At 42.3% G+C, this 20,158-nt stretch overlaps 1 protein-coding gene across 3 annotated transcripts in view; it reads left to right on the forward strand.

Moving 5' to 3' along the window:
- CNTLN (centlein) overlaps positions 1–20,158 on the forward strand; it is a 1,032,335-nt gene that overhangs the window by 461,490 nt on the left and 550,687 nt on the right. For all 3 annotated transcript variants that reach the window (XM_029608687.1, XM_029608696.1, XM_029608677.1), the window contains exon 10: positions 4,286–4,450. In XM_029608687.1, the coding sequence (XP_029464547.1) occupies positions 4,286–4,450 (165 nt within the window). The remainder of the gene's footprint in view (positions 1–4,285; positions 4,451–20,158) is intronic.

Raw genomic sequence — 20,158 nt, forward strand, 5'->3', positions numbered from 1 at the left:
GTTTTGCTCTACAAGTTAAAACAATATGTATAATACTACTACTTGGGGGAACTGCAAACTAGCAGGTTATATCTTATCTTTCACTCATAAACTACTTTTTAAGAAAAAAAAGACAAAAACCAACCAGAAGTGGTATCAGAAATTTTACGGTGCTTCCAATCTCATGGGCTCTTGCCCTTACAGGGCTACAACCCCTCTCCTGTATAAGCACTATTAGATCACGTCACTTACCAACTTACTGGTGGCTTGTCTGTTATAAAACTTTTTTTATTTTTAATTCTTTAAAGTGCAAAAGACCGCATCCCTTAAATTACCCGTATTTTTATTAAAGATTTCACTCTTCACCCTTCTACTAAACTCAAATTATACTTATCCCTTGAGCTGCGAATTACTCGCATGAATAGTGGCTGATTCGCCTGAATAACTCGCCCGACATTGCCAATGTTTCGGCGCGCTCCCCGCGCCTGCTTCAGGGGCTTTCAATCGTGCTCAACTGCTTCTAGAAAAGAACATGAATATAAAAATTCTTTACCTTAATCAATTCTTTTATCACGACTAACGCTACGGAACTTACAATTCAGCTGAACTTAAAATTTTCCCATTCAAATATGGCGTACAAACGCTGACTTGCCGCCTTTACCGGATATCAGCTGTTTTATACACAGGACATGGACTGCAGTCCAACCAATCAACTACAAATAAACTGTCCAATCTACTTCTTTGTTGAGACCTGCAGGAGCAACAGTATCCAACTTAAAAATCCATCGCTGTTCTCGTTGTAACAAACAGTGATTTAAATCTCCTCCCCGCTCATCCGGCTCAACGCTATCCAAAACTGTGCAAAATAGACTGTCAAAACTATGGGATTTCTCAACACAGTGCTGCACTAACGGGGCTTCCAATCTGCCCCGTTTCATTGCGCTCTTGTGCTCTATTAGACGTGTTTTCAATAGTCTTGTGGTTTTACCTACGTATATGAGCCCACATGGGCACCATATAGCGTAAACTACATTTCTTGAGACACATGATGTTCTTCTTATGGGTTTAAATTTTCTTAATTTTACTAGAGGAACATCAATATTAGTATGAGCTAATGGGCACAATGCACAGGACCCACATGGAAAATGTCCATTTTCTTCTCCTGATCTTTCTTTTTGAACCTTAAAATATGAACTGACCACCTGGTCTTTTATATTAGAGCCTCTTTTGAATGCTATAAGGGGCTGTGCTTCAAAAACTGTGTGCACTTGTAAAACGTTCCAATGACGTCTGATACTACGTACTACCTCATTCACTCCCAAAGAGTATGGCAGTACGCACGTTAACCGGCTAGTGGATGGTTTTTCTCTTTTTGATTGTAATAAATGCTCTCTATGATTCCATCTTGCTCGTTTACAGGCTCTTCGTACCACAGCTAACGGGTAACCCCTGTTTACAAATCTTTGACTCATCTCTTGTGCTCTTGTTTTATATTCCTGCACTGTTGAACATAACTTTCTAAGTCTCAAAAATTGACCGAAAGGAATACTGTTCCGCAAGTTTAAAGGATGACAACTGGAATATTCTAATATTGTGTTTCGATCGGTTGGCTTTTGAAAGATAGAAAAAAAGAAGTTTTTTTCTTCTAAGGAAATCTTTATGTCCAAAAAGGAAACAGAGGATTTATCAAGATTATATGTAAACTGTAGGGCTTGCTCACAAGAATTTAACCAAACAATAAATTCTTTAAAAAGGGACTCAGTTCCTTTCTACACTATGAAAATGTCGTCGATGAAACGGCGCCACACCAAGATGTTATTTTTGTAGGGAGAATTTTCTATACAAGAAGTTGAGCACGATTGAAAGCCCCTGAAGCAGGCGCGGGGAGCGCGCCGAAACATTGGCAATGTCGGGCGAGTTATTCAGGCGAATCAGCCACTATTCATGCGAGTAATTCGCAGCTCAAGAGATAAGTATAATTTGAGTTTAGTAGAAGGGTGAAGAGTGAAATCTTTAATAAAAATACGGGTAATTTAAGGGATGCGGTTTTTTTGCACTTTAAAGAATTAAAAATAAAAAAAGTTTTATAACAGACAAGCCACCAGTAAGTTGGTAAGTGACGTGATCTAATAGTGCTTATACAGGAGAGGGGTTGTAGCCCTGTAAGGGCAAGAGCCCATGAGATTGGAAGCACCGTAAAATTTCTGATACCACTTCTGGTTGGTTTTTGTCTTTTTTTTCTTAAAAAGTAGTTTATGAGTGAAAGATAAGATATAACCTGCTAGTTTGCAGTTCCCCCAAGTAGTAGTATTATACATATTGTTTTAGCTTATAAAATTTGGGGTATTGAGCCAGTTTAGAGTATATTTATTGGATTTGCTCTACAAGTAACATTTTGACACCTCCAAATGGGAGTATTTGATAAGCCACTTGCCTAAAGTCAACCAGTAGAAAGTGTATAGTCCCTGGTTACACACTTAGCTTTGCAGCAAGTGTATTGTTTGTATTGTTTGGGTACGCAACATTAGCAGGCCACTCTGGCATGGAGAGAGAAAGCTGGGCCCTGCCTTGAAGGCTTGTCAACCTAACTGTTAATGCCATTTGTCATGTCACCTATGCTGTCACATCCCCGTGAGCCCCCACACGTCCTTGCTGTTTGTTGGAAACATATAGCCAGAGAGGGACTATAGAAAGAAGCACAATCTTACCTACGAGCCAACCGTCACCATAGAGGCCATCTTAAAAAAATTCAAATAAGGCTAATTGTTTAAGTATAAAGGAATCGTGCCTCACTCACGGGTACCTGGCAACCACGTCGAGGATACACATTCGAGCTACACCGACCACTTGCATGTTGAGGGAGTGGAAGAGCTTTTTGTTGTGGTGAATCTCCTCCCTGCCACATCAATGCCATTGATAGCTCCCAGAACATTAGCAAAGTTGGCAATGGCCTAAAACCCTCACTTCAATTCCATCAAGTCCTGCCTTTCACAAGAGAATGCTATATACTGATTAATGCAAACACGTACAGTTGCTTTGACCTGGCCCAAACAGTGGGAAAAAGAGATGTAGGACAATCCTCTGACAACCCCAACTGTCATTTAGAAGGAGCCAGTTGTCATGAAATGCAGGGTACACAAACGTTTGGTGAGGCCCGGTATAGCATGGGAGCTTTCCGTAACCTGATACAGATCCTTTGAGTTCTTCATATAATTCCATGATAGCCTAAGAGCTGAGGCAATACCTGCTAATCACGTGTTCCTCCAGCAAGCCCAGCAATGTGGTTCATGTTGTAAGATGTGCTCCCTGTATCGCTGCTGTGCCTTCCTGCATGGCCAGCACTGCCAATAGCCAGGATGCCTAATCGGTGGGCCCAGTGACTCTGGCTCTGGTGCTGGGACTTCCCTAGGTGGGTTTGAACTTCACTTGCCTGTTTTTGTGTTTCTTATTGTTCTTGTTGCTGTCGTCGCCGCCAAGCTGCCCAAAGCAGCCAGTATCTCCTAACATTGTAGCTTTAAGAAGACAGGTCGGGTAAGAAAAGATGTTTTTATTGGCCCAGAATGGCTTGATATGTGTGTCTGAGAGAAGGCCTCATTTTATCACATGCGATAAAAACTGGATAATAGGCGTGATTCGTGATAACGGTATCTCTGCTGCGGTAAAACCCCAAAAAAGTGTTATTTCCCACAATAAAACCCACATTATTGCTTGTTATTTCATCTCAAAATGCGGTAGGAACCCCTAATTTGCATACTTTTCTATCTTCTGCATACTAATTATCAAATTTGCATTCCAGCTCGCAACACGAAAAATATCCTGCAATTTACGCTCATTAAACACCATTTAGCGCGTGTGAAGACCCTAATGTGATTTGATGATTGACCCTATAAGTTTGTATCTGAGGCAACAGGGGGTAAAGTGACTTCCTCAAGGTCACAAAGATGGCAGTGGGATCTGAACTTTGGTTTCCCTGGTTCATTGCCCACTGCTCTAACCACTAGGCTACTTCTCAAATAGCTCAAAAGTAAGCATGGAAGTAACATTTGCTTTATTGATTTTGAATCTCTGCATGCTCATCATGTGGAAAAATTATAGTGTTGGTTTGGGAGTGCTCAAAAACGAAAGAAATTTTTCCGAAATTTCAAAAAAACTTTATTTCGTGTTAGCACGCACTAACTATAAGGCTAAAGTGAATATATTTTTATGTTCAGTCTTCTCTAATCTTCCTCATTTAAAACTTCAATTATGTTCAAACTACATGTTCCAACCAGTTTAATGTTTATTGTGCCTCTTCTGTTTTCTCTAGGAGTGCCAGCAATCATCTTTTGTAGACCTGGAACTCATGATAGATTCGCAAAAATCTGAAATTAAGCTTCTGCAAGAGAAACTGAAATTAGCAAATCTTAAAATACAAGAGATTAATGCTTTCAATGGTGATATGTTCGTACCCAGGGCTGGAAAAGGACAGGAGGTAAGTGTCTTTCATTGTTTTTTCCATTTGTGTCAAAATGAGAATGGTAAATAGGACAAACATTTTAGTTCAGGGATATAGAAAATAACACTTAAATGAATGCACCACTTATAATTATTGAACCTTGTTTAAAGAGTGAATCAATTATCTGCCAAAGGCTTGTTAAATGCTTTTGGAGTGAAAACTTAGGAAAGGTTTTTGATAATTGTTTTGCAGACTTTTTTAAATTCTGAGAATTAGTAAATGAAAAATGAATACCATATTAGCCAATGTAGCTTTTTCTGAAGTATAGATTCCATCCATGTGAGACATGCAAAGTAAAATTGGAAAATTTACTTGTATGGTATATTCCAACAGTGGTGGCACACTAGAGTTTCCAAACCAAACACTTCATCTCAGCCCAAGTTAATGTCACCCTATCGTGCTGCTGTGTTAAAGAAGGTGTTGGATGCTGTGTTTGTCCACTTGAATGAATGGAAATGTAATATATAATGCTATCATTTTATTGGACTAATAATGCATTTTTTAAATATCTTTTGGAAACTAAGACTCCCTTCCTTATTTCTAATCAGAATGAGCAAGAGATAAAATTGCCAGAAAATAAAAGTGAATCATAAATTGCATTTATTTATTTATTTTATTTATTTAACAGCTTTTAATATACCGGTGTTCGTGCGGGCACATCACGCCGGTTTACAATAAACTTGAGAAAGGAGGAAAATTACAAAAAACAGGGCGCGGGGGAGGGAGCAGGCGAGAAAAGGGGGGCGGGAGTGAGGGGTATAGATAGAGGAGGAGGGGATAGCAGCTGAGAAAGTAGAAAAGCGTAACCATAATTGTAGTGGAGGAATTTACAGGAGGAGGTATTTACAGCAGAAGGACTGCAGAAGTGTGATAATTTAGAGAGGGTTATACATTAATACTTATTTACATTAAACATTCTATAAGTTGTAACTTATTTACAGCAGTGGGAGAATACAATTAACTTACGTCAAGGCAATTTCAGGTGGCATGATGATGAGAGATCCAGAGGGGTGTGCAGGGATTGGGGTGGGAGGGTGGAGTTGGCTTCAGAGGGGGGGATTGTCTATGGGGGGTTGGTTTCAGGGTAGGCCTGTCTGAAGAGCCAGGTCTTGATGCCTTTTTTGAAATTGGTCCGGGAGCGCTCAAGATGGAGGTGTGTGGGGAGGGAGTTCCAGAGTGCCGGGCCTGCAATGGTGAAGGCTCTTTCCCTGGTGGTGGAGAGATGTGCTGTTTTTAGGAGGGGTGTATGTAGGGTGCCTGTTTGGGAGGATCTTGTGGGGCGATGGGAGATGTGAAAGTGGGGCATCTTCTTGAGCCAGGCGGAGTTGCTTTTGTAGAGAGTGTTATGAAGTATGGTTAGGGTTTTATGTTGAGAGTGGAAATGGATGGGCAGCCAATGCAGGTCTACAAGGATGGGTGTAATATGCTCTCTTTTGCGTGTGTTAGTTAGGATTCTTGCCATGGCGTTCTGTAATGTTTGTAGTGGTTTGATGGTGGAGTATGGGAGGCCTAGCAACAGGGCGTTGCAGTAGTCCACTTTGGAGAATATGGTCGACTGCAGGACTAGACGGAAGTCTTGTGTATGGAGTAGTGGTCTGAGCTTTTTTAGGATCTGGAGTTTGTAGAATCCTGCTTTAAGCAGGGACTTAATGTGTGGCTTGAAGTTGAGGTGTTGGTCAAGTGTGACTCCCAGGTCTCTTACAGAGGGGGGTAGGGTGTGGGTGAGGGTGGAGAGGGTTGATGTGGAGGAGGAGGCGTGAACAGGTTGCTTGGAAATGAAGAGTAATTCGGTTTTGGTTGCATTCAGTGCAAGGTGGAGGTTGGTTAATAGGGAGTTAATGGCGACTAGGCAGGATTCCCAGAAGAGGATGGTTTCATTGAGGGTTTTTTGAATGGGGATGAGAATTTGCACATCGTCAGCATATAAGAAAAAGTCCAGGCCTAGGTCTGAGAGTAGGTTGCAGAGGGGAAGGAGGTAGATATTGAAGAGGGTGGAGGAAAGGGAAGAGCCCTGGGGGACGCCTTGCATGAGGGGAACGTGAGCAGATTCAAAGAGATCAAGTTTTATAAGGTATTCTCTGTTTGTGAGGTAAGAGGCGAACCAGTCTAGTGCTGTGTCGGCAATGCCTATCTCTGCCAAGCGGGCGAGAAGGATTTGATGATTGATAGTGTCGAAGGCTGCCGATATATCTAATAATGCAAGTAGGAACGAATGACCTTGGTCTAGACCGATAAGTATGGTGTCAATGATAGCTAAAAGGAGATTCTCAGTGTTACGGCCTTTCCTGAATCCAAATTGAGATGGGTGCAGGAGGTTGTGTTCCTCAAGGTAGTCGGAGAGCTGAGTATTGACTACTTTCTTGAGGACTTTTGCAAGGAAGGGGAGGTTGGAGATGGGCCTGTAGCTTGCAGGATCAGAGGGATCAAGGGAGGGTTTTCTTAGGAGTGGCTTCACGACGGCAAGTTTGAGGGGATCTGGGACTTTGCCGAAGGTGAGGGAGCAATTAATGAAGTCAGATAAGGGTTTGGCGATGGTGGTGGGAATGGAGAGGAGGGTTTTGGAGGGGATAGCGTCTGCGAAATGTGTAGCTGGTTTCATCTTTTTGAGGATGGTCTCAATTTCAAGGGTGGATGTGAGGTCAAAGGATTTGATGCTGGAGCTACTGTGAATTGGGATGGGGGAGTTGGTCGTGGGGTTAGGGGGAAAGCGTAGGAGGATGCTGGATATTTTGTGTTGGAAGTATTTTGCCAGCTCCTCGCATTTTTCCTTGGGGTGTTCTTCGGGGGTGGTAGGGTGGGGGGTCTTAGTGAGATCTGCGACATAGGAAAAGAGGGCGTTGGCGTTGAATTGTAGGTCGTGAATTTTAGATGCATGGAAGTCCCTTTTGGCATTGATGGTGGCTTGCCGGTAGCCGTGCAGTGCTTGTTTATACACTGCTTTGTGTTGGGGGGAGGGTTGGCGGCGCCACAGGCGTTCTTTTGATCTAAGGTCCTGCTTTAATTTTTGTAGTTTGTTAGTGTACCAGGGTTTTTTTTTGTTCTGTAGGAGGGGGATTTCTTTGTGTATCATGGGGCAGAGGTCATTGGCTATAGATTTGGTGATATGATTCCAAGAGTATAGGGCTGCATCTGGATCTGACAGGTTGAGGTTCTTTACTGCTTTGTCTAGTGCTGTGGTCATGACTTCTGATGAGCAGGGTTTCCGGAAGGAGATAGTTTTTTTCTGGGTTTGTATGATTATGGAGGGGGAATTGAGACAGATTTGGGCATTGATGATGTAGTGGTCGGACCAGGGTATGGGGGTGGCTGCAGGAATGTTAGTTGCAGAAAGGTGGGAGTTGATAAAGAGGAGGTCGAGGGTATGACCTGCCTTATGAGTGGGGGAGGCCATGAGCTGTCTGAAGCCTAGGGCTTCGAAGGTGGTTAGAAGGGTTTCGCAGGCAGGAGTGCGGGGGAAGGAGTCTACATGGAGGTTAAAGTCTCCGAGTATGACTGTGGGGGTGTCTGATTTGAGGTTATCTACAATAAATTCAATGAGGGGGGAAGAATCGTGTTCGAGAAGGTTAGGTGGGGCGTAGATGAGGCATATCTGTAGGGCAGGTGATTTGAAAAGTCCGATTTCTAGTCTTGGAGGGGGGCAGTAGGGTTGGAGTTTGAGGTTAAGGTGCTTTTTTGCGGTTAGGAATAACCCGCCACCTCTGTTTTTGGGTCTTGGGATGGAGAAAATGTCGTATAGGTTTTTGGGGAGCTGGTTGAGGTAGACATGGTCTGATTCTTTGAGCCATGATTCAGTAATAGCACATAGGTCAGGATTGTCGTCCGTGAGCAGGTCATGGATGATGGGTGCTTTATTGAGGATGGATTGTGTGTTGATAAGGGTTAAGGTAAGTGTGGCTAGGCCAAGGAATTGGGTGAGGGGTGAGATCATGTTGGGTATTAGAGAGTTTCGTGGGTTAGAGATGTGAGGATGGGGTGCGCAGGGTCTGCGCAGGTGAGGGAGGTACAAGGTTGGGATGGATAGGATGCACATGTCTGATGAGGGGAAGCAGAAGATGTGAGTATGACCTCAATCTTTAAACTGGGGGGGGGGGGGATAAGAGGTTATGAGGAGGCTGCGAAAAACAGTGAGGGTGCAGCTGTAGCTTGGGTAATGGGCTGCTAGAGACTTACAGAGGTAGGTGATCACCGTGGAGGGTATCTGCAATGCCAGAGGTGTGAGGGGAGAGGGAGGAGGCTGGGTTAGGCTGCACTAAGCTTAGAGGGAGAGGATTACATTGGGCATTGAGAAAAAAACAAGCACAGATATTCAGGATCAAAAAACAACAAGCACAGATATACAGGATCAAAAAACAACAAGCACAGATATTCAGGATCAAAAAACAACAAGCACAGATATTCAGGATCAGGTGACGTGGTAAATTAATAGTCACAGTTTGTTTGCCAAGGGGGATAAAGGAAGCGGCACAAAGGGGGCGCCTGATTTTAAAAAGGGCTGCTTGGCTCTCCTCCCTGGCGCTCAAGGGGACGCAGCTCCGGCCGCCGGATTGGCGGCAGTGGAGCTCAAGGGGGGGGGGTGATGGGCGGAGCAGGGCCTAGCAGGCGGCGTCCAGCTTACTTTTTGGGGTTCTTTTTTTTAGCAGTTCCTTTTTTTTTTGTCTTACGTTGGGTGACCTTTGGAGAGGTTGGACGAAAGCAGGATGGACTTCAAAGTTCTGCGTACGGGTGCGCACGAAGGGGCGAACAAAGGGGCAGGCATTATAATGATAGTGTGAAGGAGAAGGAGTAAAAGTGAGACGGGCTTGATGTATTAAAGCCGTAATAGCAAACTCTAATCCTCAGGTGCCACAAATAGGCCAGGTTTTTAAAATATCCACAATGATTATGCAAGAGATAGATTTGCATACAGTGGAGGAAGCACATGCATATCTTTCTCATGCATATTCATTGTAGTTATCCTGAAAACCTGGTCTGTTTGTAGCACTTGGAATTCACCATTACTGTATTAGAGTGTTGCGTAGGAGGTGGATCCTTGGGCTGAGGTGGGGTTGACGCAACCTGTAGGTGAGGGCCTACGGGTCCCTACCGTCAGCAAGCGGAGTGGGCTGAAGCTGGAGGCCACTGGAGCTTCACCTATACCAACCCACGTTCCCCTTGGGTTGAGCCTTCAGGTGCCAGGGTCGGCAGGACTTAGGTGGGCCTCAAGGTTGAGTACAGGTAGGAGATGGTTCAGCCCAGAGACAGCAGCCAGCAGGTGGCGTGGTCCTATCCTGGACGGGATGTGGAACATGAACTCAAGCACCAAGGGACAAGAAGGAACTGAAGGTGCCTGAGCAAAGGAAGGCCAAAGCCTTAATAGTCTGTGTCCAGAGGATAGGGACAAAGGCGTCACTGTCAAACTTGAATCGAAGCTGGCGGCACTTGGAAGGTGTAGCAAGCAACGTGGAAATCTGGACTCAAGAATGTCTGAGGCGAAGTCATACGTAGCAATGATCAAGGCATGGAGAAGGCAGGCGTGGTCAGACATAGCAATGGTCAAGGCACGGAGAAGGCAGGCGTGGTCAGACATAGCAGTGGTCAAGGCTTGGAGAAGGCAGGCAAGGTCAAGCGTAGCAGAGGTCAGGCTTGGAGAAGGTAAGCAAAGTCAGGCATAGCAAAGGTCAGGCTTGGAGATGGCAGGCGAAGTCAGGCGTAGCAGGGGTCAGGCTTGAATAAGGCAGGCGAAGTCAGGCGTAGCGGAGCTTAGAACCAGGTAGTCGATCCAGTAGACAGACACGACGAACACAAGGAACAGGAATCAGGAATCAGAGGAACAAGACAAGCGCAAGGCAACTAGAACTCTGAAACCGGAACAGGAAACCAAGGTGACCTGTTGCAAAGGCAATGCTGAGGAGCGCTGCCTGAGCTTTTATATGTTGAGGGAACTGACATCAACATCCGGATCCATGGCTAGGTTCCCGCCGCGGGCCCTTGGAAATGTTTCACTGGTGTGCGCGCACCTAGGGAGGGGTGCAGCGCTGCTGGCAGCATCTCTCTGCAAACCCCGCGGAGAGGCCCGACAGATGGAGGCATCCTGGCCGGAGATCCCGGGAAGCGGAGCAGGGCCGGAGGTACTGGTGGAAGTCCGAGGTCGAGACTGGAGGCCCACCGCCGCCAGTGACGAGGAGCTGGAGCCTGAAGCTTGTATAGAGCGATGAGAGGGCTGCACTGCGGGGCTGCCGTGGGCGGCAAGCATAACAGAATGATAAGGTGACATAGAAGCAGCAGAATTATTTTCTGGCTGTGAGTTAAAACACACAAGTCTCTGTTAAGTCATTTTATGACATCATCATCGTGTTATTTATAATACTCTTTTCCACCAAAAGAGTTCAAAGCGAGTTATAGATAACTAAGCAATTTCAAAGCAAGCTACAGTCAAGCAAATCAAATTCAATGGTCACATAAAACAGATAGCAGTATAGATTATTAGTATTTAAATGTAAGATATCTCAACGGGTATTCAGGTCCAGAGTGGTATGAATGTTAGGTACCAACTTACAGTTTTTTGTTGGGGGTTCAGAGATAATGATAACATCTAAAGGCTACTTCAAACAGCTAGGTCTTCATCAGTTTTCTGAAGGTCAGGAGGTTGGAGGCAAGCCTGATGTGTAGGGGAAGGGAGATCCGTAAGGTTGGGGCAGAACCTGTGAAAATGAGTTCCAAAGTGTCCAATCATCTTAATTTAGCCTCTGGGCAAGAAAACCCTGATGCTGTACTCAAAAGCTCACATCTCAAGTTTAGACTCTATTTGTATAGTATGTATGTATTTAAAATGTTTCTAGGCCATGTCATCTCATGTTCTGGGTGGCTTACAGGATTCACATGTATAAAACATTTTTAATTATAATACAACAACATTTAAAATCGATAAAACGAAGACATCAAAAGGTTTCTCTTCAAGACCTTTTAGTACATGAGGACCTTACAATTGCCAAATTTAAGACTGTATAACTGGACTTGAGTGCAGAGCAGGAGTCCGTCAAATGCAAGTTTGAACAGAGAGGGGTAGATTTTCAAAGGGTTATGCGTGTAACCCCGAAAACCTGCCCCTGCGTGCGCCGAGCCTATTTTGCATAGCTCGGTGCCGCGTGCAAGCCCCGGGACGCGCATATGTCCTGAGGCTTTGAAAAAGGGGCAGGAAGGGGGTGGGGTCATGGGCGTGGCGCCGATCTGGGGCGGGACCTAGGCCTCCGGCACAGCGGCTGTGCCGGGGGATGGTGTGCCCGGCGCGCGCAAGATACGCCTGACAGAGGCAGGCATAAAAACTTAAACAAGGTGGGGGGTGGGATTTAGGTAGGGCTGGGGGGGTGGGTTAGATAGGGCAAGGGAGGGGAAGGTGGGGGGAGTGGAAGAAAAGTTCCCTCCGAGGCCGCTCCGATTTCGGAGCGGCCTCGGAGGGAACAGGGAAAGCCATCGGGCCTCCCCTAGGACTTGGCGTGCCCAAGGTGCACAATTGTGTACCCCCTTGCGCGTGCTGACCCCGGATTTTATAACATGTGCGCGGCAGCGTGCGCATGTTATAAAATCAGGTGTACATTTGTGCGAGCTTCTCTTAAAATCTACCCCATAGTCTTTAAATCTTTCCTAAACATTTTATAGTAAGCTTGCTTTCGAATGGCAGCTAGCAGTTGACTCCATAATAATGCTCCTGCTGTTGAGAGCATGCGTTCCCTGGATTCAGTGATAGTATACTATGCTGAATGTCCAGGATTCCCTGTGAAGGTGGGAATGGGGGAGAAAGGCTAATGTGCATGGAGCAGGAGAGAGACCTTGGGGTGATAGTGTCTAATGATCTCAAGTCGGCGAAACAATGTGACAAGGCGATAGCTAAAGCCAGAAGAATGCTGGACTGCATAGAGAGAGGAATATCGAGTAACAAAAGGGAAGTGATTATCCCCTTGTACAGGGCCTTGGTGAGGCCTCACCTGGAGTACTGTGTTCAGTTCTGGAGACTGTATCTCCGAAGAGACGGACAAGATGGAGGCGGTCCAGAGAAGGGGGACCAAAAAGGTGGAAGGTCTTCATCGAATGACTTATGAGGAGAGATTGAATAATCTAAATATGTACACCCTGGAGGAAAGGAGGAGCAGCGGTGATATGATACAGACTTTGAGATACTTGAAAGGTTTTAATGATCCAAAGACAACGACAAACCTTTTCCGTCAGAAAAAAATCAGCAGAACCAGGGGTCACGATTTGAAGCTCCAGGGAGGAAGACTCAGAACCAGTGTCAGGAAGTATTTCTTCATGGAGAGGGTGGTGGATGCCTGGAATGCCCTTTCGGAGGAAGTGGTGAAGACCAGAACTGTGAAGGACTTCAAAGGGGCGAGGGATAAACACTGTGGATCCATAAAGTCTAGAGGATGTGAATGAAGAGTGGGTGGCTCGCGGGAATGACGGCTACTATCTGGAGATAATACCCTTATTCAATAAACATACACACGGTTAATGCGATTCCAACATTGCTCTAAGACTCCAACATTGCTCTAAGCTTCAACGGCAAGAGGAAATGTGGAAAAAAGGATTTGCATTCACAAAAAAGCGGGGAGTAGCTTGCTTGTTACGGCGGTTACTACCCCAAACCAAATAAGCCTGATACTTCACTTTCAATGCATATCCAGCATAGCTCTCTGCTTCATTGGCAGGGGAGAAAGTCTGATACTTCACTTTCAATGCATATCCAGCATAACTCTCTGCTTCAACGGCAGGGGGAATGAAGAACAACCAACAAGGACTGAATTACATAGTCTGGGTAAACAAATAAGCATGGGTGTAGCTTGCTTATTGCAGCGGTTACTACCCTTAACTAATTAAGCTAGATATTTCACTTAGATGCAGCTCCATCACTGCTCTCTACATTAATGGTGGGGGTGGAAGGGAAATAGAACCAAAAGGTTACTAAGAACCAAGAGTAACAGATAAGTATGAGAAAAAAAAATGTGAAACTTGTTGGGCAGACTGGATGAGCCGTTTGGTCTTCTTCTGCCGTCATTTCTATGTTTAAGAGAAGCTCAACTTCAAGGGCTTTTTGCATTATTCGCGCCCTAGATTTTCTTCACAAGTCTTGTAAGCAGCACTGAAGATCTCTTCGCATAACAGCAACAATAACCAGGCTGGATACTTTGTGGGTTCCAACTCAATTTTACTGATAGGTTGCAAAAGTGAATTGATTTCTTTACAAAATCAAAAGAGAAAATAGAAACAGATTTTTACAACTTGAAATTCAATAAATTTGTGACCAAGTGTTCCAGAAACAGTTCCTCAAATTATTCTAGCCAATTTCTTGAATAATTTTAGGCTCCTTAATCATTTCTCTTCTTTCTACCACTTGTGTCTTCAGTTTCTACTCTTTTTACATCTTAACCCTTCATTTTTCTCCATGTAAATGGAGGGAACAGTTATCCACATTTTTTTACCAGACAGTCCCAGATTTACTACATTTCTTCGTAGTCTTCACTTTTCTTCATTCCTAGATTTTGGGAACCAAATAGTTACCTTAGCACATTTCTCTTGTCTAGTGATTCTCCCTGAGTTCATACAAAGGCTTTATATCATGCCTCAACAAGTTCTCCTTGGAAATGGATATGAGCCCATTCTTTCTTGATGATATCTTTTCTTCTCCCAGACCTTTCAAAAGGAAAAGCACTTCTCAAACCAGCAGCAGCTGAGCCCCTTGGCCCTAGGGTGCTCAAGTAAGTCAAATATACCAAAACTTAGTCAAAAGGGCAACTCAGTGAGAAGCAGGAAGGGTGGAAAAAATAACTTCCTCTTCTGGCAACTAAAACAGTTATCAAACCATGGGCAAAAGCTACAGGGATAAGGATCTCTTTCTCCTTATTTGTTTCAGTCTTTATTTAGGGAAATCCCCAGAGTCCTAACCCAGGAAAATAATGAACTAAGAACAGTATAGGACATGTTGCCCTCTAAAAAGTTAACTCAGTAAACCTAAAAAGGCCTTGGTCTGTCCAGTACTAAAAAATAATTTAGTTGATGCATACATTTTATCTAGTTATTGACCTATCTCTTCTGTACATTTTCTTTCTAAAATCCTTTAGAATGTGGTCAATAAACAATAATCTGATTATCTAAAAAACAATACCCTTCTGCATCCCAATCAGTATGGCTTTTGGAAAAGTCATAATACTGAAACACTTCTCCTTTCCATCATTGACATATTATGGCATGACTTTCACATTGGCCAAAGTTATATCATAGTCCTAGAAAATTAGAAACATGATAGCAGAAAAAGAGCATGTGGCTCATTCAATCTGCTCATCCATTCAATTAACATTATAATTCTCATCACTTCCTTAGAAATGCCCTGAATTTATCCCATGCTTTCTTGAATTCAAATACTGTATTTGTCTCCACCACTTCCACTGAGAGGCTGTTCCACACATCCACCAACCTCTTTGTAAAGATATGTTTCCTAAGATTACTCCCTAGTCTTCCCTGTGCTTGACACCTCGGCCACTTTCGATACCATAGATCGCAACAACTTAACAACGCACCTCACTGAATTTGGTATATTTGGAACAGCATTAAAATGGTTCATATCATACTTGTAAGGGAAATTGCAGAATCAGCTGCAGCACTGACATTCAGCCTGGAGTAAAGATGACCTGACTCTCCATCCTTGAGTCTGGATATTGTTTAGACTGGGACTGCTGGCAAGGATAGTGAGTAATCCTGTCCTGCACGCACACTTGTTTACATTAGGCTATAAAGGACGAACAGCTATGGCTGCAAAATGGGGAGAGCGAGAAACATACTTTCACTTTGCTGGTATGCAAAGTGCTGTGTGTCCTTTGTAGACGTACAAAGTGACAGGACCCCTTTTGCCTGTGGTGGGCTCTCTCTCAGTCAGGCTGATGAAAAGGGTGTTGTGAGTATTGGCTGAAATATTGTGCACGAATACAGATGAATATGCTTAGAATTGTTCTTAATGCTTAGAACTGTATATGCTTAGTGCTTAGAACTGTATATTTTAATGCTTAGAACTGTATATGCTTAGAATTGTATATTTTAGTGTTTAGAACTGTATACCTTTAATACTTAGAATTATTAAGATTGTATATCAATAAACATATTATTTTACTTTTACCTTATTCTTGCTTACCTGATTCCTTACAATACTCAAGAAATCCAGATTGGTAGATCATCCTCAAACTGGACCACAGTCGCAACAGAAGTCCTGCAGGGCTTGGCCTTCTTGTCCTTGTTATTCAATATCTACCTTTCCACTTTATATAAATTGTTCAGCAAGCTGGGCCTAAACTTCTGCATATATGCAGATGATATACAGTTTTTTGTCCCTGTATCGAAGTCCATTTCTAAAACTTTTAAGCATCTTCAAATATACAGCATATAACTGCCATTGATAAATGGCTATTCCATAACCATTTATCCCTCAAAATCCGAGATAATCTCTGAATGAAGAGATATCTATTACAATCTCTCCTTCTGTACATAACCTTTGAGTACTTCTGGATGTTAACCTTAATATGAAACATAGATTTGTAACTTAATAAAAGTGGGTTATTACAAACTACACATGTTACAAAGACTCAAACCACTTACAACTCTGGCTTCAGAACAGTATTACAATAACTGTTGTTTTTAGAGATATACTATTCAAACACATTAATGCTGGGGTTACCTGAATGTACAATAAGAGCCTTTCAATTGTTGAACTTGGCTGCACAAGTTCTGATGGGATGTTCGAGATATAACCACATCTCTCTCATACTACCCTCGCTTCACTGGTTACCAGTTCATTTTCAAGTACAATATAAAATACTGTTATTCATAAAATAATCTTTATTAAGGACACAGTTTGGCTAGGCGTTGCTATTAGATTGCCAATAAAAGTCTATTAATCATCCCTATAATGAATCAGGCATATTTAGGAGAATTGCAAGAGCATGCAATATCAGTGGCTGGTCCCATACTTCCATGCCGGAAGATTTATGAATCATGTCTGATTATTAAGGAATTCAAACAGAACCTAAAAAAATGGCAATTTTAAACAGGCATTTTCAAGCTGTTTGTGAAAATTCTCTCCCTTTATTACCAGATTTATTACAGATTGCAGGCTGTTGCCTTTCTGTTTTAAGTTTGTGATATTCTAATTATATTGTTAATTGTTTCTTTTATTATGATTGTTTTTATTATTATAACTTGCCATGATCCGTGGAATGGTGGGTGATAAATGTTTTGAAATAAAATAAAGCAAAATTCCAATAGAAAACCAAACTAAAATTCACAAAAGAAATCCAAATGAAAATCCACATTCTAAGATGGTGGCAGGGATTTATAAAGGCTTTGAGCACACCATCTGCCGCCTTCTACATGGGGGAACAAAACCCAAATGTCTACTTCACTAATTTCTCTGTACCTCCCCAGAAATTTGGATTAGTCCTTCTAGTAAGAGAACCAAAGTTGGTTTTTTTTTTACATTAACTTCCAATTTCTTTCATTCATAGATTGTTCTGATTTTACCATTTAGTATTCTGATTATTGATGAAATGGTTTGTTTAAAAAAAAATGCTTCCCATGGAGGTGTTACATTGCGTGGTATAATGTTGTGTCTATGTAAGTTCATTCTATTCTTTAACTTCTGGCCTGTTCCACCAATGTAGTATCTCTCTACACATTTTCTGAATTGAATATTATATTCTGTATTGGAGGAAAACAATGGATAGGATCCCCTTTGAATGATTTTCCCTTGTTGGTAACTAGGGGGGTCTGTGATATGTTACTGGCATGCAGTATGGTTTATGGAAGAGATTTATGCCATTTTCTTTTTTTCTGAATTTTTGTTAGCAGTTTGCTTCTAGTTTTTGCTTCAGATTGGGCGGTTGCAGAAAAGGCAAGTATAGATATTTTGGTGAGCAAGGAATATTTACTTTAGTGACTCATCCTCCAGAAGTTGTGATTTTTCTCAGTTATTCTAGCTCAGAGTTCTATGTTATTGCAAAGAGTACTTGCTTTGTATTGTAGTAAATTGGGTGTTAAATGAAGACACAGTCTTCATGGAAATGATTCTAGAGTGGTAGCTTTTTTGTTTAAAATCTTCAGTCTGAACTTTGAGTTCCTTATCTTTGCATTTTGGATCAGAATATATATGGTAATACACTGTGGCATAGGTGGGTATAATGGACCTTTTTTTGTGAGGGATGGAAGCTGGAACTGTGAAAGTAGCTGCATCTGTCAGCTGATTTTCTGTATACAGATATTTGTAGATAGCCATTTTTGACTAGGATTGTGGTATCTATAAAGTTAGCGCTTTCTGTGGAGTCATCCATTTTGAATTTGATTGAAAGGTGAAATGCATTAAAAATTGTAAACATTTGAATCTATTCTTCTAATTTTTGTTAATTCCTTGCAAATACTTTCCTTTATCATTTATGTATCTGAATGTTTTATATGCCGTTATTCCATATGAGAATATGTAGATATGAAAAATTTTCTGCCTTCTCTCAATAATATATCTGTACTTTTTAATCAATTACTTATTCAGGAATTCATTGTGATTGCTTGTGTGAAAAGTTGCTGTTGCAATTGGATTCAATCCATACTTTTTACCTTGTATCTTTTGCATTTATTTAATTATATATTTGAAAAATTTATATTCCACCTATCTAAAATATTAGGCAGTTACAAGCAAACATACACAATAAGCATGATACATTAAAACATACTACATAAAAGCATAAACAATCATTCTCATAAAAAACTCTTAAAAAATAAAATCATATAAGATATTAAAATAACACAAGAAACTAAAATATCAAACTATCAGAAATATACAAAAATATAAGACATGATAGAACTGAAAACAACAAACATCTGATCCCTAATCATCTAATTTACATAGTCATTTGTAAAACAGGATAGCAAAGATAACATCTCTCTCAAAATTCTCATATCAAAGCTTAGCATGTTGTGAATGAAATAGAACTTCAAATAAAAGCCAATAAACCCTCAAAATGCACCACCAAATTTAAAAGCAAATGCTAAATAGCTTTTTCAAATGCCTGTTGTAAAAGATATACTTTTAAAAGCTTCCTAAACTTAATAAAAGTAGATTCAGCTTTTAGCTCCTGAGGTAATTCATTCCAGAGCAGCTGGTGATCCCTTTGGCACTGCCTATTTTGTGTGAAAGCCCAGAATAGGCCTTGACAGGTGGCAGCTGAGTCACCCCAGCCGAAGATCTTCTGCCTAGTCAACCACCTCCCCTTGGGTTGAGCCCTCGGGTTCAGGCGGCCAACAGGACCTTTAGCGTAGGTCGAAGTCCAGACCAGAAGTCGAGGCTGGCTGAAAGCAATGTGTGGTTGTATCCAGTCCAAGGATGAGAGACAGTGTAGACAAGTTCCTTCCGAGATTTAGGCAGGCTGAGGACAAAGTGTGGTGAAGGCGGAGGTAAATGCAATGATAAATAAGGCCAGGGGAAGAAATACAGCAGGACAGGCAAGAGCGGGCAAGGCAGAAACAAGAAAGGGTAAGGACACACAAAAGAAAAATCAGAATCAAGGCAAGAACTCACAGGAATGAAAATCAGGATTATACTGTGGCAAATAATATAGCTGAGAGAGCAGGACACTTGTTACAAAGCATTGAGTGGTAGTTTTGAGTTTCCTTTATACTAAGGATGAAGTGATGTCATCAGGGCATGTTTCAAACAGGGCCTATAAGAAGGGCTGAGGAACAGCAGGAAGTTCAACCATGTTCCTGAGATACTGCATGATGCTGGAGGTGTAGAGGTAAGGGGCGTATCATTACCTCCCCTCTTAAACTTTCTCACCAGCCCCCTTAGGCTTGTGCTTTTGAGGGAAGAACTGGTGAAACATTTTGGTTAGGAGCAGAGCCTGCACATTGCCTGCTGGTTCCCAGGAGTTTTCCTCTGGCCCATACACTTTACACAAAATCAAATTATAAAGTTTACCTGGCATCCAGAATTTCCTGAACTTCAAACTCTGTGTCAGATTCCTAGGAAACGTTTGTGGGTGTAGGTGGTTGTCTGTTTCTGCCCTTGAGGATCATGGGTATCAATAGTGACATATGAAAAGTGTTGTTAAAAGGTATGGTAGAAGGTAGTTTTAACTGATATGTGACAAGTCCAATCTGCTTTAATATTGGGTATGAACCAATAAAGCATGGAGCTAATTTAGAGGATGGGAGTTTTAAACAAAGGTTTTTGGTTGTTGAGCCACATCAGAGTCCCAAGAGAAAGTGAAGATGTGAGTTGCCTTTTCATGTTGGCTTTTCTTATGAAGTCTCTGGCTGTTTTGACTAGGAGATTATGAGTTCTCTCCCAGAGATCTGCGAGATTGGTCACAGCTGCTGGAGGACCTGTAGTTAGAGGCAATGGCAGTGGCACCTTGGGATGCTTTCTGTAAACAATGAGGAAGGGCGGATTTCAGAAAACCTCTCGAGCATGGTGGTTAACTGAAAATTCTACCCATGGTAATAGTTGTGCTCAATCATTTTGTGTTCTGAACCATAAGCTTGAAGGAATACCTTCAGTGTTTCCTTGCTTCTCTCTTTTACCCCATTGGTTTGAGGTTGATATGCTGAGGAAAGGTTGAGAGAGACATTACATTTTTTTCACAAAGACTACTACATTTCACATCAGAGCTTGGATGT

The sequence above is a fragment of the Rhinatrema bivittatum genome, chromosome 1 (assembly GCF_901001135.1).
Source record: "Rhinatrema bivittatum chromosome 1, aRhiBiv1.1, whole genome shotgun sequence".
Lineage (NCBI taxonomy): Eukaryota > Metazoa > Chordata > Amphibia > Gymnophiona > Rhinatrematidae > Rhinatrema > Rhinatrema bivittatum.